The following is a 22838-nucleotide window of genomic DNA, read 5'->3' as shown; positions in this document are numbered from 1 at the left end:
CAAGCTTTCATAATGTTCTGTTCTTTGCCTGCTACTCTGGCAAAATAAGGAAATCTTGTATGTTTTAAAGGATGATATAAATTTAAAGTGTAGGTGTGATATTGCACAAGAAGGACAAAGCTAAACGTCTTGGCTTGTCTGAATTTTCACACCAGCCCAGCATATTGCCTCAAAGCATAGTTGGTGCATTGATAACCGTGAAGCACCTAGGTCCATTGTTCTGACACAACTCTACTGCTGATCAAAAGATTCTTAGCCACCATTGGGTATAGATAATTATACTGATCCTGATTGCTGAATGGACAGTTTTGTTCCTTCCTTCATATGAGAAGCAAGAAGGGACCTTAATCCTCTCTGACACATGCACTCGAAACTAACACCATTTTAAAAATGAGCACTTTTACTCCTCAATAACAAAGTTGATTCTTTATTCTGCAATCTGTGTTTTCAATAATTTTGAATGCTTCATGAATTAGTGGCGGGCAATTTTTGAATTTTTCTCAAAAAGTACAAGATTTATAAATCTGACTGGGCAAGGTGAATCTCACCTATAACTAGAACACATTTGGGCTACTGTGGAATAAACACAATGCTAGGAATCTGCGCTTCTAGCTAAAATTGGTTGAATAGTTGGCAGATCTGTTCTGAAATTGAGCCATTTGCCTTGATCTAATTCTGTATCCTATGAAATAACAAAAGAATGCTGTTGTTGATCTCGGGAAGTCCCAAAGTGCTTTACAGCCAATTTTCTTTTTTTTTTTGCAGGTGCTATAATGTAGGAAATTCAGTAGCTGAATTCTGCATAGTCTCACGAACAGCAATGTGACAATCTCTGATTTTGATTGAGGGCTAAATATTGACCAGAACACTGGGGAGAACTTAGTCGTTCTTGACTGACAAAGATGCCATGGGATCTTTCTGCACCCACTTGAGGGGACAGATGGGGTCTCTGTTTAGCATCTCAACTAAGAAATGGCATCTCTGACCATGCAGCATTGCTTCAGTACTGCACTGTAGTAGCAGTAGCATGCAGTAGGATATAATTGCAGAATGTTTAATAAGATTTTCTTGGAAAAGTTAGTTCATTGGTACATTTAATACTGACTCATTCCAGTCACTCCAAGTGCCACAGATGGATTTTTGACAATTGGAATCATTTTGATTTTTAATCTTGAATCAGAGGCACTGTGACTTTTGCTCAGCGTTGTTTAGTTAGGTTTAGCCACCAGTTATCCAAATAGAATATTTGAGAACTAATAAGGGAATCTCATTCTTCCGCATGATGTTACAAGCAGCAGATATCACTTAATGATTTGAGTCCTGATATTTTCTACTTCCATATACTATATGGAATTCTATAAACTAAAAGATTTACCTTCCACTCCGTGTCCAGGGCAAAGCCTGTCAAAGGTGAACAATTTACCATTTTTAGATGCACTGGAAATGGTATTGGATAACTTCTGAACTTTCCTTAATTTGCAGAAAGTAACACAATGGGTATAATTTGGGTTTATATGTACAAGTTGGAGAGGGAAAAATACAAGGAAACAAAGGTTAATTTGCAGAAAAGGACAGTAACAGAATACTTGAATTCCCCCCCAGTAATTTAAGGCCATTTGAAGCTTCCAGACTCTTCAGTATCTTTGAATCATAAGTCTGCAAAGAGATGCACTTTTGTAGAGGAGCCTCTTTGTTAATCTTTGGCCCATAAACTCAGAATAAGACCGGACAGCAGCCAAATCAATCCCAGTTATATCTCCCTCCACTTTGATCTAGGCTAATACAATGGAAAGTAGAATTTTCATAATCCAGCAGATGTTATCCTCAAGCAGTGGGAGTAAAACACATCAACCAAGTTTGTTTTCCCAAGCAGCAGAACAGTCTCTTGGTTATCAAACTCAGCTTCTCACTTCAGTCTGGCAAATGGACCCTGCTTTGGCATAAGTGTCCCAGATAATAGCCCTCTCTCCTTACCAAATTGGCCCGCTCACTCTGAAGAAGCAATCAAAGCATTTATTTTAACAGGCCACTATCTACATGGTAAGCCAGGGATACAGGTTTCCCCACCTTCCATTAATGTAGAGGAACCAAGGTAACAAACTTTACCAGAACCCCAGTTGCATGAGTCATTTTCAATTTCTCATTATGTTGGCAAAAACTGTGGCTGGCTTGTCTGCCCCATGCTCTTTGGGAAGCACCTGACTATTGCTCAGTATCTCCCTGATAGCAGTGTCTTGGATGTTGCCTCTTCTTGCCATAGCTCAATGAAGTATCATTTTGAAAACGTCTTTAAACCATGGAATCGTATACTTTTTAAAGCTGGTCCAATGCTTCACTTTAGTTGAGTAATGAATAAGCAGCTGTTAGAACAACTATGCTACTGTAAACAACACTCCACCTCTCCACGATCTGAGGCTGTGTACGCTGACAACTTGGATGATGTACTCTTCAGTTTTGTCAAGTAGAATGACAGTGCCACCATGTGGTCAATATTGAATTGCGATCATTTTCACCCAAAAACGCACATTGGTTAATTGCAGGTGTTCCAGACCATGCTTTTGAATTTGAATAAATGCATACAGTCTCCCATAATAGTCCAGATGATTATGATGAAAGCAGGAGATTCTAAACTATTTTTAAAGTCTACATTGATTCAATTAGGGGGAAACAAGGACACTAGCTAAGTGCACAAGGTAGAAAGGTGTAAAAGGATATTCAGGGAGGGACGAAATAGAGATTGTGAGAAGACTTGTGTGAAGCATAAATGCTTAATGGCCATTTCTGTGCCATTCTATGTAATATCAAGGAACAACTTAAAAAATTGTCAAGTCCTGATTATGTGCAGTTCTTCAACGCTGTACTTTACTCCTGTTGAACTAGTTAACTGTATATTTTTTGTCACCTCACATCAGTCAGGCAACCCCGTCGGTGGCAGCACTGATTTGATGCACAATAAAGCCCCATCTATTCTGCCCCCAAAAGTATGTTGTAACCAAAAACACATTTACCTCATTGCTTTTCTGAATGTCTCTGCTAACTTTGAATTGTGGGCTCGTGCCCACTAAGAATTAGATTCAGTCTACCCAAACTTATTTTTCTTTTCTAAAAGCAAAATACTGTGGATGCTGGAAATCTAGAACAAAAACAAAAATACCTGGAAAAACTCAGCAGGACTGACAACATCTGCAGAGAGGAATACAGTTAACGTTTCGAGTCCGTATGACTCTTCATCAGAACTAAGGAAAAATAGAAAAGAGGTGAAATATAAGCTGGTTTGTGGGGGGGGGTGGGACAGGTAGAGCTGGATAGAGGGCCAGTGATAGGTGGAGATTGCCAAAAGATGTCATAGACAAAAGGAAAAAGAGGTGTTGATGGTTGTGATATTAGGTAAGAAATGTCCTAACGGGGACATTAAGGATGGAAAGCAGGATGAGCTAGAGAGAGATAGACCTAATGGGGGTGGGGTGGGGGGAATTGAAATAGGCTAAAAGGTAGAGATAAAACAATGGATGGAAATACATTTAAAAATAATGGAAATTGGTGGGAAAAGAAAAATATATATAAATTATTGGAAAAAAGGGGTGGGGAAGGAGAGAGTTCATGACCTAAAGTTGTTGAACTCAATATTCGGACCGGAAGGCTGTAAAGTGCCTAGTTGGAAGATGAGGTGTTGTTCCTCCAGTTTGCGTTGAGCTTCACTGGAACATTGCAGAAGGCCAAGGATAGACATGTGGGCATGAGAGCAGGGTGGAGTGTTGAAATGTCAAGCGACAGGGAGGTTTGGGTCATGCTTACGGACAGACTGGAGGTGTTCCGCAAAGCGGTCACCCAGTCTGAATTTGGTCTCTCCTATGTAGAGGAAACCACATTGGGAGCAGCGAATGCAGTAGACAAAATTGAGGGAAGTGCAAGTGAAATGCTGCTTCACTTTAAAGGAGTGTTTGGGCCCTTGGACGGTGAGGAGGGGTGAAGTAAAGGGGCAGGTGTTGCACTTTGTGCGGTTGCATGGGAAGGTGCCGTGGGAGGGGGTTGAGGTGTAGGTGGTGATGGAGGAGTGGACCAGGGTGTCCCGGAGGGAACGATCCCTGCAGAATGCTGCCAAGGGTGGTGAAGGGAAGATGTGTTTGGTGGTGGCATCATGCTGGAGTTGGCGGAAATGGCGGAGGATGATCCTTTGAATGCGGAGGCTGGTGGGGTGATAAGTGAGGACAAGGGGGACCCTATCATGGTTCTGGGAGGGAGAGGAAGGTGTGAGGGCGGATGCGCGGGAGATGGGCCGGACACGGTTGAGGGCCCTGTCAATCACCGTGGGTGGAAAACCTCGGTTAAGGAAGAAGGAAGACAAGTCAGAGGAACTGTTTTTGAAAGTGGCATCATCAGAACAGATGCAATGGAGGCGAAGGAACTGAGAGAATGGGATGGAGTCCTTACAGGAAGCGAGGTGTGAGGAGCTGTAGTCAAGGTAGCTGTGGGAGTCGGTAGGCTTATAATGAATATTGGTAGACAGTCTATCACCAGAAATTGAGACGGAGAGGTCAAGGAAGGGAAGGGAAGTGTCAGTGATGGACCACGTGAAACTGATAGAGGGGTGGAAATTGGAAGCAAAATTAATAAATTTTTCCAGATCCAGACGAGAGCGAGAAGCAACACCGAAGCAATCATTGATGTACTGGAGAAAGAGTTGTGGGAGGGGGCCTGAGTAGGACTGGAACAAGGAATGTTCCACATACCCCATAAAGAGACAGGCATAACTGGGGCCTATGCGGGTACCCATAGCCACACCTTTTATTTGAAGGAAGTGAGACGAGTTTAAGGAGAAATTGTTCAGTGAGAGAGCAAGTTCAGCCAGACAGAGAGTAGTGGTGGATGGGGATTGTTCGGGTCTCTGTTCGAGGAAGAAGCGGAGAGCCCTCAGACTATCCCGGTGGGGGATGGAGGTGTAGAGGGATTGGACGTCCATGGACATCCATATTTTTCTTTTGTCATTTTGAAGCTGGTGGAGAGACTCTCATCCAATCAATTTAGACAGGAACTGAATTTGACTCAGTTCTTAGCTGCACTGCTTGTCCCAAGTGCCTTGTTAAGCCGTACACACTTTGTATGACTTCCAAAGGAAAAGTTGTGGATGTATGTGCGTTGCTTTTTTGCTAATCTAAACATGTCATTGAAATTTTAGAAAAATTGCAAAATAACCAGCCAAATTTAATATTCGAAATTAATTTAAATACAATCAAAAGTTTCCACTTGAATACAAGTCTCTGCAGTCATGTAAGTAAATTGCAGCTGATAAAGAAAACAATTTCACATTACAGTAACACAGTACGCAAACTTTAGTATAGTTCTGTACAGGCCCACAAAACATCCAGTTTAAAGATGGCTGAAAAACTACATGAAAGGGCAACAGGTGATGATTTGCCCCATCAAACCTGTCCCATTTTACGTGGCAAACCTGACCTCATCATTAAATAACCTCTCAGCTACTAGTCTCATTTCCCCACCCATAATCCCCATCGGTCACTTAATGGAGGGCAGATAGAAAAGTGACGGTGAGACCCCAGTGAGTTCAGCCATGATCTTCTAGAATGGTGGAGCAAGCTAGAAAGGTCAAATGCCTACTTCGGCTCCTAAGTCCTATGTTCCTGTGATCTCTTGGGAGAGGCAAATGAATTTGACTGAGTGACAGTGATCCTACAGCACTGAACTCAGAGCTGGAAGGCTCCAATAAGTTCAATGGTTTTAGTTTTTGTGATTTTTTTTTTTGAAGAGATGGGCTTTTGACAAGTTGAACAGCTGATGTCACTTCCTCCTTCAAACTTCTGGTTCAGCATTATGTTGCGAGAGGGAAATTTTCTTGAATTATAGTGTGATTTTCCCTCAACTTTGAGTGCTTTTTCTCTAACAGTAGGTGTGCTTGGTATTTTCGGTCCCGGTGGGGGTTTATTAGTTGTCATCTGCATTTATGGCCCCTATTTCTTTGTTGTACTGTACACAGGTTATGGTCAAACCTGTGTTGAATACAAGTTTAGCAGAACTACTTGATAAAAATTCCTTGTAAGAGATTGTTAGCTGTAGTGAAGCTCATGGAATTGAGGGCAAATTATTGATGGTGAGGAGATTGGCTGAGCAGCAGGAATTAGAGTAGAAATAATGGGCACAATATTACTCGTGTGTCACAGGGATTTGTAGGGTCTCGATTAGTCACAATATTTATTCATGATTTAAATGATTGGATAGCCACATATGTGGTTTGCTGATGGAACAAAGATTGGCAAAACTGTGACAAATAGATTTCAGTGTAGGCAAATGTGAGGTCATCCACTTTAGACCTAGAAAGGATAGGACAGCAGACATTCTAGATGATTGAAAACAAGAAACAGTGGAGACTTAGGATTCTAAAATCCTCTGGATAAGTGCACAAGAACACAAGATAAGAGCAAGAGTAGACTACATGGCACATCAAGCCTGCTCTGCCATTCAGTATGATCATGGCTGATCTTGTGCCTCAACTGTATTTTCCTGTGCCACCCCCATATCCCTTGATTCCCCAAGAGCCCATATAGTCAACGATGGAGCATCTACAGTCCTCGAGTGGAAAATTCCAAAGATTCACAACCCTCTGAGTTTGATTGAAGCAACTTCTCATCATCTCTGTCCTAACTGATCGACCCTTTATCCTGAGATTGTGACCCCATGTTCTAGATTCCCCAGCCAGTGGAAATAACCTCTGTCTACCCTGTCAAGCCCCTTCAGAATCTTCAGAAGTACAAAAATAATAATAAGTAAATAATAATTAACTAATAGGCTAATTAAATGCTGACCTTATAGAAGACTAGATTACAAGTGTGCTGCAGCAGTACAAGGATTGCTTAGACCACACCTGAAATACTGCGAGCAGGTCTGGACATCACATTTCAAGGGATATATTGGCCTTCGGTGAGCGCTGCATAGATTTACTAAATGATATCTGGACTCCAAGGGTTAAATTTCACGGAGAGATTATACAAACTAGGGAAGTATTAGATTAAGGAGTGTTTTGATTGAAATTTTCAAGGTAGTAAGGTGACCAATGGGGTAGATAGAGAGAAACTATTTCTGTTGGTTTACAAAATCTTAGAATGTTTACAGCACAGAAGGAGGCCATTCAGCCTATCGTGTCTGTGCTGGCTCACTGAAGGAGCAATTCACCTAGAGCTGCTCCCCTGCCTTCTTCCTTAGCCCTGCACATTCATTCTTTTCAGATAATAATCCAATTCCCTCTTGAATGCCTCAATTGAACTTGCCTCCACTAAACTCTGAAGCATTACATTCTAGATCCTAATCACTTGCAGCATGGAAAAATATTTTCCTCGTGTTGCCATTACTACTTTTGCAGGTTACTTTAAATCTGTGCCTTCTGGTTCTCGATCCTTTCACCAATATGACAGAGGCTGTTTCTGCTGGCTGGGGAATCTCCTTATCTACTCTGTGCAGACCCCTCATGATTTTTAATATCTCTATTAAATCCCCTCTCAACCTTCTCTAAGGAAAACAGTCCCAACTTCTTCAATTTATCTACGTAACAAAGTTCCTCATCCCGAGAACCATTCTCGCAAATCTTTTCTGCACTCTGTAATGCATTCATATCTTTCCTAAAGGGTTGTGCCCAGAACTGGGCGCAGTACCCCAGTTGAGGTCAAACAATTGTTTTTTTATGGGTTTCACATACCTTTCTAGCTTTTTTACTCTGTGCCACTTTTGATGAAGCCCAGGATGCTGTATGCTTGATTAACCGCACTCACAACCTGTCCTGCAGCCTTAAATGACTTATGCACATTGGCACCCAGGCCCCTCTGCTCCTGCACCCACTTGAAAAATTGTACCCTTTATTTTAAATTGTCTCTCTGTGTCCCTCCTACCAAAATGAATCAGTTTACATTTCCCCACATTGAACTGCATCTTCCACTTGTCTGTCCGTTCCACCAACTTGTTTATGCCCTTTTGAAGTTCTGCACCATCCTCCTCACAGTTTACAACGCCATTCCCAGCTAGAGCATCTTCAGCAATGGCTTATCCTCTTCTTGCACTATTACCTATCGAAGCATAGGTAACATTTAGGTCAAAATTCTGATGAAAGTTCACACGAAGATACGAATTAGGAGCAGGAGTTGGCCACTCAACCCTTTGAGTCTCTGCCATTCAATAAGATCATGTCTGATCTGACTGTAACCTCAGCTCCACATTCCTGCCTACTCCCATAACCTTCCACCCCCTTGCTTATCAAGAATCTATCTACTTTTGCCTTAAAAATATTCAAAGACTCTGTTTCCACTGTCTTTTGAGGAGTTCCAAAGACTCACGAGCCTCTGAAACAAAAAAATTCTCCTCATCTCTATCTTAAATGGGTGATCGCTTACTTTCACACAGTGACACCTAGTTCTAGATTCTCCAACAAAAGGAAACATCCTTTCCACATCCATCCTGTCAAGACCCCTCAGGATTTTATGTTTCAATTAAATCACCTCTTACTCTTCTAAACTCCAGCAGGTACAAGCCTATCCTGTACAACCTTTCCTCAGAAGACAACCTCCTATTCCAGGTATTAGCCTAACAAACCTTTTCTGAACTCTTAATGATTTCAGATCCTTAAATAAGGAGACCAATACTGTACTCCAGATGTGGTCTCACATACCTTCCCAACTCATTCTATTAGCTTTCCTAATTAATTGCTGTACCTGCATACTTACCTGTTGTGATTCATGCACGAGGGCACCCAGATTCCTCTGCCTCTCAGAGCTCTGCGATCTCTCACCGTTTAGGTACAGGTTGAGCATCCTTTATCCGAAACTCTCGGGCCATTGGCATTTTAAATTGCAGATAACTTTGGTTTTCGGATACCACATATAAATAAACTTACATTACAATAGCCTAAGCCTAGGCTAGCTGTACTCTAAAGTAAATAAAATGGCTAGAAAAGTAGATAATAAATGCAGGGTACCTGTAATACATTTCTTTTTGACACGTTCACCACAAAAATCGCAAGGCAAACCACTAGACTTGCCATGCTAAAGGCCAGTGAGGTTCAACAAAAAGTGTGATTTCTGGATGTGTTCAGTTTTGGATTTAAGGATAAAGGATATTCGACCTTTATGCTTTTTTATTTCTCCTTCCAAAATGGACAGTTTCACATTTTCCCGCATTATACTCCATTTGCCAGATCTTTGCCCACTCACTTAACCTATTTATATCCCTTTGTAACCTCCTTATGTCCTCTTCATAAATTACTTTCCGACCTATCTTTACGTCATCAGCAAATTTAGCAACCATACCTTCATCTAAGTGATTTATATAAATCGTAAAATGTTGAGGCCCCTGCACTGATCCCTGTGACACACCATTCATTTCATCTTGCCATCCAAAAAAAGATCCATTTATACCTACTGTTTCCTCTTAGTTAGCCACTTGAAATGTTAACTCTGCAGGTACTGCTAGATGTGTTGAGCATTTCCAGTGTTTTCTTGTTTCTGATTTCTAGCATTTGTCGTACTATTGTTTTATGATTGTAATCTGACCTATTTCACCCCTTGCTGCTACTTATTATTTATTGGGTTAGACTAGAACAAAGGGGTGTAATTTAAAAAATGGCCTCCCATTTAAGACTAAGGTGAGAATGTTTTTCTCAGCAGGCTGTATAGTCTGGAATTTTTTTTCCCAGAAAGCTGTGGAAGCTAGGTCATTGAATATTTTTAAGGCTGAATTAGATTCTTGATTGACAAGGGAGTCAAAGGGCACGAGGGGGAGACAGGAAAGTGGAGTTGCGGCCACAATCAGATCAGCCATGATCTTATCAAATGGCGGAGCAGGCTTGAGGAACTGAATGGCCCATTTCAGCTCCTAATTTGTATGTTCATAGGTTTGTATGGCATGTGGACATAGTTGGAAAGGTCAGCATTTATAGGCCTTGAGAAGGTGGTAGTGAGCTGCCACCAGTCATTGTAGTGATCATACTTCTACGGTATTGTTAGGTAGTGTGTTCCAGGATTTTGACCCAGCGATGATAAAGGATTGCCGATATATTTCCAGGTCAGGATGGTATGTAACTTCGGATGTTTGCAGGTCATGGTGTTCACATGCACCTGCTGCCCTTATCCTTCAAAGTGGTAGAGGTTGCAGCGCAGGAAATTGAAAAGCCTTGACAAGTTGTTGTTGTGCATCTTGTGGAGAGTGCACATTGCAGCCACAGTGTGTTCTGTGAAGGGAGTGATGTTTAAAGAGGTGGATGGGTGCCGATTCAGCAAGCTGCTTTGTCCTGGTGTGTTGTTGGAGCTACACTCATCCAGACAAGTGAAGGGTTCCTATCACGTTTTTGACTTGTATCTTTTAGATGGTGCACATGCTTTGGGCAGTCAGGAGATGTTGATTACTGCAGCGTATGTAGCCTCTGACCTGCCCTTAGAGCCACAGTATTTAAATGGTTGATCCAGTTCCATTTCTGGCCAATGATGACCCTCCCAGCCTGCTGATGGGGGAAATTTGGCAATAGTAATGCAGCTAAGATCTAAGATCCTCCTTTGAGCTCCGATGAATAGGGCCAGGAGCAAGATTGTCAGAAATTTCAGCTCTTCAGTATGGTTTTGTAGAAGATAGAGGAATGAGAAATGCTATCTTTATGGTAGCATGCTATCAGAGCCACAGTGATTAAAAAAGATGTATTCATCTGTTTTGATTATAGTAAAGCATTTGATAAGGTGAAACATGAAGAACTGATGAGCGTGTTAGAGTTTCTTGACCTTGGTGGCAAAGACCTTAGTGATAAACCTTTATTGGGACCAAACTTTAGCTATAAAAAGTTGAGAACGACAGTGGAAATATTCTTAGAGATTGAAGACATTCCTGGATTATTAGTTGGAGGTTACAACCATGATAATATAAGATACGCCAATGACATTGTTCATATTGCCAACTTTGAAGAGAAACTGCAAAAGATTTTGGATAGGGTAGTGAATGAAAGCGAGAAGAAAGGGCTGAGCGTAAATTGTAAGAAAACAAAATGCCCAGTCATGTCCAAAAAGAAAATCCGACCAGAATGTATGATCACAGTGAAGAATGAAAAGGTCACACAGGTAGATAAATTTTGTTACTGAGGAAGTATGTTAACGTCGGCTAGAAAGTGTGACCAAGAAATAAGACCAAGGATTGGAATGGCCAAAGATGCATTTTTAAAAAATGAAAAAGATTATGATCAGCTCAAAATTAACCATGAAAACAAAGGTGAAAATCCTGGAATGCTACATCACACCAAGTTTGACGTGAAAGTGAGCGTTGGCCGACCAGTGAAGCAGTGTACAGAAGAATTGAGGCTAGAGTTATGGTTTTTGAGGCAAATAATGAAGATATTTTGGGCAAGTCACACTACCAGTGAAGAGGTGCGAGTAAAATCTGAGTCTAAAAGAACTCTGCTGACCAAGATCAGGAAGAGACGGTTGGAATTTCTTGGGCATGTATAAATCTAGATTTAGAAAGTCTGATGTTGATGGAAAAGATCAATGGTAAAAGAGATCGAGGTAGATGAAAAATGATCTTTCTAAAGAGCCTCGCAAACTGGATGACTGGACCACCAATGAAGTTGGTCCACATTTCCAGAGCAAGATTAACATGGAGATCCATGGTCACCAACATCCTATCAGGGCATGGTATCTGAAGAGAGGGAGAATGCAACTGAATGTCATGAGTTGGTTAGGTTTCTCTTGTTCGAGATGGTCATTGCTGGCACTTGCATGACACAGTTATTACTTGCCACTTCTCAGCCCAAGCATAAATCTTGTCCAGGTTTTGCAGTATGCAGGCAAAGACTGCTTCATTAACGAATTGGGGTGAATGGAACTGAACACTGTGCAATCATCAATGAACATCCTCACTTCTGACCATGTGATGGAGGGAAGGTCATTAATGAAGCAGCTGAAGATGCTTGGGTCTAGGACACTGCTCTGAGGAACCCGTGCAGCTATGTCCTGGGGATGAGATGGCCTCTAACAACCGCAATCATCGTCCTTTGTGCTAGGTATGACTCCAACCAGTAGAGAGGTTTTCACCTGATTCCCATAAACTTTACCAATTTTACTCGGACTCCTTGATGCCACACTCGGTCAAATGCTGCCTTGATGTCAAGGGCAGTCACTCTCACTTCCCCTCTGGAGTTCAGCTCTTTTGTCCATGTTTGGACCAAAGCTGTTATGGGGTCAGGAGCTGATTGTTCCTGGCAGAACCCAAACTGAGCTGCAGTGAGCAGTTTATTGTCACCACACTCAGGAAATGCTGACTTGATGCCAAGGGCAGTCACTCTCACCGGAATCAGAGTGGTTGCAGCACAGTAGGAGGCCATTCAGCCCATCATGTCTGTAATGGCTTTCTGCAAGAACATTTCTTGAATTCAGCTCTTGTCCATGTTTGAGTCAAATCTGTGATGAAGTTTGGAGCCGAGTGGTCCTGGTGAAATCCAAATTTAGCATCGGTGAGCCATTTATTGCTAAGTGTCAGCTAATAACAGTGTCAGCAACACCTTCCATCACTTTGGGGATAGACTGGGTGAAATTGACCAGATTGGATTTGTTCTGCTTTTTGTGAACAGGATATAGCTTTGCAAATTTCCAACTTATCAGTTAGATGCCAGTGATACAGCTCTACTGGAACAACTTGGCTCGAGAAACAGCTAATTCTGGAATGTTCAGTCTTCACCACCACTGCCCTCCCCCACTCCCATCATCCCCCACTCAGAACTCTGTATTCCTCCATTAATGCCTCGTGGATCTCTTTTCCCTCCTCTCTTCCCCATCTACCTCACTTTTGGTTGTTTCTTCAGTTACCTACATCCTACAGTCTGGAATTTCCTCCCTAAAACCCTCTGCCTCTCCACTTCTCTCTCCCAAAACAAGTTCTACACCTTTGATCAAACAATCGTTGGGGACCTCCTAATGTTTTTGGCTTGACATCCTGTGTCTTCATTACACCAATATGACGTGCCTTAGGATTTTTTATTTTTACATTGATGGTACAATAAATGCAAGTTGCTGTTTACATCAGGCCAGCGCTACCTTTTTCTTATGCTCCAAACTCCTCTTTCCTTAAGATTTCTTTTGTTTTTGGCTGCCAACGTGAATGAAAACTTTTCCTTCAAGCTCCTTTTTATAATTTGGTGCTGTTGAGTAAATCTTTAATTTCATTTGGCTATTTCTGAAAGGTTATACTTTTCAAACCACTTCTTTCTTTACCTTTGTAATCACGTTTGGTTTACCAAGGGATTTGTACTACTGAGAGACACTTCCCTGAACTTCATTTCAGTCATTGGAACTTTAAGTCACTGGTTAGGCCTCAGTTGAAGTATTGTGGACGGTTAAGGGTATCACACATCAGGAAAGGTGGAAAGACCTTAAAGATGGATAGGAGCTTTACCAAACTGTTACCAGGGATAAGGGGTGTGAGTCATGAGGAGAGGTTGGAAAGATTAGGGCTGTTCTCCTTGGATCAGAGAAGGTTTTCAGGATATGTTGTGACAGAGGAGGTAGGGACAAAAACTATTCCCTCTGCAATCATCTCCCTCTCCCTGAGATGAAAGATTCCGTATTCCAACAGCCCACTGAATGAAGTAGACAGACTTTAATCTAGTTTACTCAAACCATGTTCTAAAACACATCACAAATAGTCTGTGGAAAATAGGAAATTCCAGCCTCGTTCCAGGTTTTGGTGGAGGTTTGGTCTTGGGGCTGAGTCAGTTAAGTGATAGCAAAACTGTGATTAGTTGGCTGAGATTTATTCAGCATGTACAATGCTTTTCAGATATGCTTCTTCACTCTATGGTTCTGAAACAAAAGTTTTCATTTGTAGACAGCTTAAACATAATTAAGTACTGTTCCGTATTGAGCCCTGTTACAGCATATCTATATTTTGCCACTACTCCTGATTAAATCCAAGTTTCCTTTTTTTCTGAAGAGAACAGCTGTCTAAAGGTGAAGACAGTTTATCCTCCTCCTTATCCAGCACCAAACTGCGATTTTTAAACATGAAACGTACCAATTCGCAGCATTCCCTGGATGCTACATCACTTGATGGCAGCCTGACAGAAGATCGAATATCTGTGGACAGTGACAGCAGTGAGAAGTATGTTATCCTCCTGGAAGCAGGTACATATTGTGTTTACATAGAATCATTGCCCGGCAAATGTAGAGAAAAATATTGTGTGAATTTTCTTGATTTCAGCACTAACTGACTTTGGAATGGAAAGTCTGAATGAAAGTGACTTGCAGTATTGTTGAATTAATGCCTTAAGGGCTTATTTGATAACCAAATGAAAGCAAGTGTATTGGAAGTATTTCTGGTTAGAAGCAGAAAAATATTTGTAATGACACTCTTGTCACTTTATGGATCAAATGTTTGAGATATATGCGAAGATCCTAAGTGGCCAGTTAATGTTGAGCTACAATGAGTGCCAATGTTTTTGTCGTCTTGCGTACCATGCCTCTAATGTTACATTGCAAACAGCTTTGATAAGAAAGCACATGGTAGACTCATGACGTAGGTCAGGGCATGTGGAGGGCAAGTCGCTGAATGGATAGCAAATGGGCTGGAAAAAATAGAACGCAGAGAGCAGGGGTCAAGGCTAGATATTCAGATTAGAGGAATGTGGAAAGCAGTGTCCCACAAGGATCAGTGATGGGACCGCTGTTCATTTACATTAATGATTTGGACTAAAGAGCAAGTAACTCATATCAAAATTCACCAATCATTACAAACTACTAACAAGAAGAATGCAACATAATACAAGAAGAAATGATAAAACTTGCAGACAGGACAGTTAAGTGAAGACTTGGACGTGACATAATTAGCTGAGAGCCAAACATTGATCTTTGTAGTACTCCACTAGTTATATCCTGACATCCACAAAAGAAAATTTCCTGGCCAATCTTCAATCCTTTAAAAATATTATTTCCGATCCCCTGAGTAAATTACTAATGAATTCAACAGGAATATGAGAAATGCATTTAGTTAGTGGTTAGAATGTGAAACAAGAAGAGATTGAAGCAAATAGCTTAGAGGCGGTGGCATAGTGGTATTGTTGCTGAAATAGTAATCCAGGGTAATGCTCTGGGGACCTGGGTTTGAATTCCACCACAGCAGATGGGGAAATTAGAATTCAATAAAAATCTGGAATTAAAAGTCTAATGATGACCATGAAACCTTAGGTCACATCAACAATTTCCAGTTCACTGGCCCCAACCGCTTCCTCTTCACCATGGATGTCCAATCCCTCTACACCTCCATCCCCCACCAGGATGGTCTGAGGGCCCTTAGCTTCTTCCTTGAACAGAGGCCCGAACAATCCCCATCCACCACTACTCTCCTCCGTCTGGCTGAACTTGTTCTCACACTGAACAATTTCTCCTTTAACTCCTCTCACTTCCTCCAAATAAAAGGTGTGGCTATGGGTACCCGCATGGGCCCCAGCTATGCCTGTCTCTTTATAGGGTATGTGGAACATTCCTTGTTCCAATCCTACTCCGGCCCCCTCCCACAACTCTTTCTCCGGTACATCGATGATTACTTCGGTGCTGCTTCATGCTCTCGTCAGGACCTGGAAAAATTTATTAATTTTGCTTCCAATCTCCACCCCTCCATCATTTTCACATGGTCCATCTCTGACACTTCTCTTCCCTTCCTTGACCTCTCTGTCTCAATTTCTGATGATAGACTGTCCACCAATATCTATTACAAGCCTACCGACTCCCACAGCTACCTCGACTACAGCTCCTCACACCCCGCTTCCTGTAAGGACTCCATCCCATTCTCTCAGTTCCTTCGCCTCCGTCGCATCTGTTCTGATGACGCTACCTTCAAAAACAGCTCCTCTGACATGTCCTCCTTCTTCCTTAACCGACGTTTTCCACCCACAGTGGTTGACAGGGCCCTCAACCGTGTCCGGCCCATATCCCGCGCATCCGCCCTCACGCCTTCTCCTCCCTCCCAGAAACATGATAGGGTCCCCCTTGTCCTCACTTATCACCCCACCAGCCTCCGCATTCAAAGGATCATCCTCCGCCATTTCCGCCAACTCCAGCATGATGCCACCACCAAACACATCTTCCCTTCACCCCCCCTGGCGGCATTCCGTAGGGATCGTTCCCTCCGGGACACCCTGGTCTACTCCTCCATCACCCCCTACTCCTCAACCCCCACCTATGGCACCTCCCCATGCCCACGCAGAAGACGCAACACCTGCCCCTTCACTTCCTCTCTCCTCACCGTCCAAGGGCCCAAACACTCCTTTCAAGTGAAGCAGCATTTCACTTGCATTTCCCCTAACTTAGTCTACTGCATTCGTTGCTCCCAATGCAGTCTCCTCTACATTGGAGAGACCAAACGCAAACTGGGCGACCGCTTTGCAGAACACCTGCAGTCTGTCCGCAAGAAAGACCCAAACCTCCCTGTCGCTTGCCATTTTAACACTCCACCCTGTTCTCTTGCCCACATGTCTGTCCTTGGCTTGCTGCATTGTTCCAGTGAAGCCCAACGCAAACTGGAGGAACAGCACCTCATCTTCCGACTAGGCACTTTACAGCCTTCCGGGCTGAATATTGAATTCACAACTTTAGATCTTAAACTCCCCCTCCCCCCATCCCCACCCCATTTCTTCCCCCTCCCTTTTTTTTCAATAATTTATATAGATTTTTTTTTCCCACCTATTTCCATTATTTTTAAATCTACAACTAATACTTTGTTAGTCTTTCCACCCTACCCCCACTAGAGCTGTACCTTGAGTATCCTGCCATCCATTCTTAATTAGCACTTTTCTTAGATAATATCACCATCTTCAACACCTCTTTGATCCTTTTGTCTGTGACATCTTTTGATTATCTGCTCCTATCACTGCTTGCTTATCCCCACAACCACCCCACCCTCAACTTCTCTCTCCCCCCGCCCCCCACCTTAGACCAGCTTATATTTCACCTCTCTCCTAACTATACTTCAGTTCTACCGAAGAGTCATGAGGACTCGAAACGTCAACTGTTTTCTTCTCCACCGATGCTGCCAGACCTGCTGAGTTTTTCCAGGTAATTCTGTTTTTGTTTTACCATGAAACCATTGTTGATTGTCTTAAAAACCCATTTAGTTCATTAATGTCCTTTAGGGGAGGAAATCGGCTGTCTTTACCCGGCCTGGCCCGCATGTGACTCCAAACCCACAGCAATGTGGTTGATTCTTTAATTGCTCTCTGAAATGGCCTAGCAAACCACTCAGTTGTATCAAACACTCTAAATGGAATGGAACTGGTCAGACCACCTGACATTGGCCTAGGCATCGGAAACGACAAAGGCAAATTCAGCCCTGATGACCCTGCAGACTTCCATACTAAGATCTGGGAGCCAGTGCCAAAATTGGGAGAGCTGTCTCTCAGACTAGTCAAGGAACAGACTGACATAGTCATCCCCACCGAATCATACCTTTCAGACAATGCCCCAGATGTCACCATCACCATCCCTGGGTATGTCCTGTCCCATCGGCAGGACAGACGCAGTAGAGGTGGCAGCACAGTGGTATACAGTTGGAAGAGACTTGCCCTGGTAGTCCTCAACATCGACTCTTGACCCCATGAAGTCTCATGGGCAGTGAGCCTCCTGCTGATTACCGTGTGCCATGCCTCCTCAGCTGATGAATCAATACTCCTTTATGTTGAACAGCACATGAAGGAAGCACTAAGGGTGGCAAGGGTGCAGAATGTACTCTGGGTGGGGCACTTCAATGTCCAGCACCAAGAGTGGCTCGGTAACACCACTACTGACCGAGCTGGTCAAGTCCTAAAGGACATAGCTGCAAGACTGGGCCTGCAGCAGGTGGTGAGGGAGTCAACAAAAGCGAAAAACATACTTGACCTCATCCTCACCACAGATGCATCTGTCCATGACAGTATCGGTAGGAGTGACCACTGCACAGTCCTTGTGGAGACAAAGTCCCGTCTTCACACTGAGGTTATCCTCCATTGTGTTGTGTGACACTACCACCATGCTAAATGGGATAGATTTCAAACAGATTTGGCAGCTCAAGACTGGGCATCCTGAGGTGCTGTGGACCATGAGCAGCAGCAGCAGAATTGTACTCAACCACAATCTGTAACCTCATAGCCCGGCATATCCCCCATTCTACCATCACCACCAAGCCAGAGGGTGAACGCTGGTTCAATGAAGAGTGCGGGAGGGCATGCCAGGAGCAGCAACAGGCATACCTAAAAATGAGGCCTCAACCTGGTAAAGCTACAACATAGGACTACTTGCATGCCAAACAGCATAAGCAGCAAGTGACAGACAAAGCCAAGTGATTCCACAACCAGCAGATCAGATCTAAGCTCTGCCAGATCCAGTCGTGAATAGTGGTGGACATTTAAACAACTCACTGGAGGAGGAGGCTCCACAAATATGCCAATCCACAATGATGGGAGCGCCCAGCGCATCAGTGCAAAAGGTAAGGCTGAAGCATTTGCAACAATCTTCAGCCAGAAATGCCAAGTGGATGATACATCTTGGCCTCCTCCAAAGGTCTCCATCACAGATGCCAGCCTTCAGCCAATTCAAATTCACTCCACGTGATATCAAGAAATGGCTGAAGGCACTGAACACTGCAAAAGCTATGGACACTGACAGTCCGGCAAAAGTACTGAAGACTTGTGCTCCAGAACTTGCCGTATCCCTCACCAAGCTGTTCCAATACAGCTACAACACTGGCAACTACCCGGCTATTGGAAAATTACCCAGGTATGTCCTGCACCCAAAATGCAGGACAAATCCAACCTGGCCAATTATCGCCCCATCAGTCTACTCCCAATCAGTAAAGTGATGGAAGAGGTCATTAACAGCACTATCAAGTGATATTTGCTTAGCAATAACCTGCTCACTGAAGCTCAGTTTGGCTTCTGCCAGGGCCACTCAGCTCCTGACCTCATTACAGCCTTGGTTCAAACATGGGCAAAAGAGCTGAACTCCAGAGGTGAGGTGAGAGTGACTGCCCTTGACATCAAGACAGCATTTGTCTGAGTGTGGCATCAAGGAGCCCTAGCAAAACTGGAGCCACTGGGAATCAGGGGAAAACTTTCCACTGGTTGGAGTCATATCTAGCACAAAGGAAGATGGTTGTGGTTGCTGGAGATCAATCATCTCAGTTCCAGGACATCACTGTAGGAGTTCCTCAGGGCAGTGTCCTCAGCCCAACCATCTTCAGATGCTTCATCAATGACCTTCCTTCCATCATAAGGTCAGAAATGGGTTGCTCACTGCTGATTGCACAATGTTCACCATTTGCGACTCCTCAGGTACTGAAGCAGCCCATGTCCAAATGCAGCAAGACCTGGAAAATATGCAGGTTTGAGCTGACAAATGGCAAGTAACATTTTGCACCACCCAAGTGCCAGGCAATGACTATCTCCAACAAGAGGGAATCTAACCATCTCCCTTTGACATTGGCATTGCCATCGCTGAATTCCCCACTATCAAAATCCTGGGGATTACCATTGACCAGAAACTGAACTGGACTTGCCATATAAATACTGTGGCTACAAGAGCAGGTCAGAGGCTAGGAATCCTGTGGCAAGTAACTCACCACCTGACTCCCCAAAGTTTGTCCACTACCTACAAGGCACGAGTCATGAGTGTGATAGAATAATCTCCACTTGCCTGGATGAGTGCAGCTCCAACAACATTCAAGAAGCTTGATACCATCCAGGGCAAAGCAGCCTGTTTGATTGGCACCCCATCTAGAAACATTCACTCCCTCCACCACTGACGTACAGTGGCAGCAGTGTGTACCATCTACAAGATGCAATGCAGGAACTCACCAAGGCTCCTTAGACAGCACCTTTGAAACCCAAGACCACTACGATGTAGAAGGACAAGGGCAGCAGACACATGGGAGCACCACCACCTGGAAGTTCCCCTCCAAGCCACTCACCATCCTGACTTGGAACTATATTGCCGTTCCTTCACTGTTGCTGGGTCAAAATCCTGGAACTCCCTCCCTCACAGCACCATGGATGTGCCTGCACCACATGGGCTGCAGCGGTTCAAGAAGGCAGCTCACCACCACCTTCTCAAGGGCAATTAGGGATGGGCGATAAATGCTGGCCTAGCCAATGATACCAACATCCCATGAATGACTAAAAAATTTTTTTTTTCAAAGGGAAACTGAACAGTACATAAGATAAAAGCGAACAGAAAGATATGCTGTAAAACTGAGATGAGGTAGATAGAGTGGAAGGAGACTTGTGTGGAGTATTAAACACCAACACAGACCATTTTGGCCTAAACACCTCTTTCTGTGCTTGGTATTCTATTTACATATAATGGCAATCTCAGTTCTGCCATAAATAATAGTCTCAATTCAGACGAATGTCTTGCATCTGAATTTTATTTCTATGAAGTTAATCCAAATCTCCCATTGGTTTTCAGTGGGCAGGTTTGCATGGACGTTGCTGACACTACATTTCACTCTACGTGGGCCATCTCTCAGCTGGTTTCCACGCTAAATTTACAACCTCTGTCAGCCCTACCAGACTAGACTCATTCCCAGTGTGTGAGCCGAGATAGTAAATCTCAGCAGGATCTACAACCAAGCTGGGTATTCCACTAAACCTTATGCTGTTGTTCACTGTTAAATCACTGGATAGATTGGATTGGATATTGTGGCTGATTCTTTTTGTACTTTTTATTTAATTGTTCGTCCAGAGTGTCCAGGTCAACTATAATGTCCCCAAATGCTGTCAGGACTGAGAGATATTAACTATACACAAACGATAGATGTAACCTGGCACTTTGAGAGCCTAATGGCCAGTGCTTTTTATCCATCACCACGCATCACCATAATTATTTATTGCCATGATTTTTAAATTGGTTAACCACAATTGGTTAAGGCATCAAAATCTGTGCGCTACTCGATTGTGTCCAAGGATCTCCACTGGCTGGACTCTTCCCTTCATGGGACTAAGTGCAATGTTAAAATTATGCTCTTAGGATCTAAAGTTATAATGGAATTGTTGACTCCTTCATGTTGGCTCGCCAGCTGCATAAACCTTTGCTGGTCTTGGTACTTATAATGCATAGCTACATCCAATTTCTTTGGAAGGATTTTTCTAATATCCTTTTTTTAAAACCTCTCAACTTGGTTGAGAGATTTGGAATTTTGCCTAATGTCCAAAGGGCACCAGTTTTTCATGCCTTTGGGGAGTGAATGTTAGGAAACTCACTAATTGAAAATCAATCTGTTCAAATTGAAAGGATGATGGCGCCTTCTGGCTCGGGTCAATCCTCATCCATTTGGATCCTTTGTAACCTTGGTGCCATGTAAAAACACCACAGTTTTTTGAACCTAAAATGTTAAACATCGCATCTTATTAATAATTTGTGCTCTTTATTTGCATTGAAAGCTTGACTAACAGGTTAAATAATCATTCTTTTGGTAGCTCTAGTATTGATTCTTGAACCTCTAATTCTTAGAATCTGGACAGGAATCTCTTCCTCCAGATACCAGCATAAATATGGCAGGTGGAATGGGCAGTAATCCGAGTCTGGAATGTGTAGATGGAGGACATAGAGCAGAGGGTTTTGACAAACCTACCATCACCAGCTCATCAACTCAGAGTGAGGAGGATTCTAATGCAGAGCAGGTGAGGATTTGTTTACTTCAATGATAACTTTCTTGGTGTTTCAAGTTTTGTACTTGGTAGCCTAAATAGCTGACTTTAAGCTCTTGCTGTTGTCGACTGGTACGCAAGATGAAGATGCCAGAAGGTAAAACTGGATGTACATCTTGCTTGTTTGACTAAGCCTTCTGCCAGCCATCCATATATGTGAAGTTGTGTTGAAAACTGTGTAATTCAGAAGATCTCATTCTCTCAGCTAAAGAATACCTGTGGCTTATATTGGAGGAGCAAAGTAACTCGCATGGTGTTGGAGAGGTGGCGGGGAGGAGTGGTGTGGGGCGACAGCAACTAATTCAGCAGTTCATTTGCTTTTGTAGCTAAAGGTAGTCCACCCACAAGATCAAATTTTGCAAGACCGTGGGGAAAAAGCAGGAACATGAGTCTAATTGGATAGCTGTTAATAGGCAAGCCAAATGGCCGCCTCCTTTGTACGATTCTATGCCGCTACTACTGTGACAGAATGTTTAACACCTTTCGACAGTCAAATGAGTATTGGATTCCTTGATGCTTTCGAAAGGAGTATGGTGCATATTTTTCATGTATATCTTTAAATGTTGAAATTTAAGTTACTGCTTTGTTTCCCAGGCTTCCGTGTTGTTGCTGAAGATATTTGATTTGAATTGTGGGATTGACATAAGAGGTGATGACCTTTCCATTGGTGTTCAGGCAAAGGAAGTGATTCTTGACCAGTTGGGCAACATGGGAGCGCAGCAGTTTCTGAGCAGCCATACAACTGGTGAGAAACAGAAGGCAAAATCACCGTTAGGAATGCAATTAATGGTTATTACTGTGACTTGTTCTTTTAATGATTTTAGTTGGAGTTCCTTCCTAAAAGTTACAATACATTCGTAAGACAGGAAAAGAATTGCCAGGGTTTTCCTGGAAGTCAGCTGTTCACCTTTGATCTTCCAAGCCTATTTAATATTGTAGCTTGAGCACCAAAAACCCCTTCCTACCATGAAAGGACATCAGTCATTCTTACATACTTCCTATTTGAGTTGAAGTGACCAATTGATTTATGAACACTCCTTCAAACTAATATGTTTTTCAAACTGATATAATTCATAATAAAGAAGCTTTATGTAAAAAACAAAGCATCTTATATAGATTTTTATGCCAGAATGCAAGA

At 42.9% G+C, this 22838-nt stretch overlaps 1 protein-coding gene across 2 annotated transcripts in view; it reads left to right on the top strand.

The window, feature by feature from the left end:
• The window catches only part of bltp3a (bridge-like lipid transfer protein family member 3A), a 153297-nt gene that overhangs the window by 112140 nt on the left and 18319 nt on the right, over window positions 1-22838 (top strand). For both annotated transcript variants that reach the window (XM_078546733.1, XM_078546732.1), the window contains 3 exons: window positions 13963-14153; window positions 21504-21673; window positions 22295-22445. In XM_078546733.1, coding sequence (XP_078402859.1) covers window positions 13963-14153; window positions 21504-21673; window positions 22295-22445 — 512 coding nt within the window. The remainder of the gene's footprint in view (window positions 1-13962; window positions 14154-21503; window positions 21674-22294; window positions 22446-22838) is intronic.

The sequence above is a fragment of the Cetorhinus maximus genome, chromosome 8 (assembly GCF_964194155.1).
Source record: "Cetorhinus maximus chromosome 8, sCetMax3.hap1.1, whole genome shotgun sequence".
Classification (NCBI taxonomy): domain Eukaryota; kingdom Metazoa; phylum Chordata; class Chondrichthyes; order Lamniformes; family Cetorhinidae; genus Cetorhinus; species Cetorhinus maximus.
The sequence above is the reverse complement of the archived record's forward strand: the minus strand, read 5'-3'. Positions and strand labels throughout refer to the sequence as shown.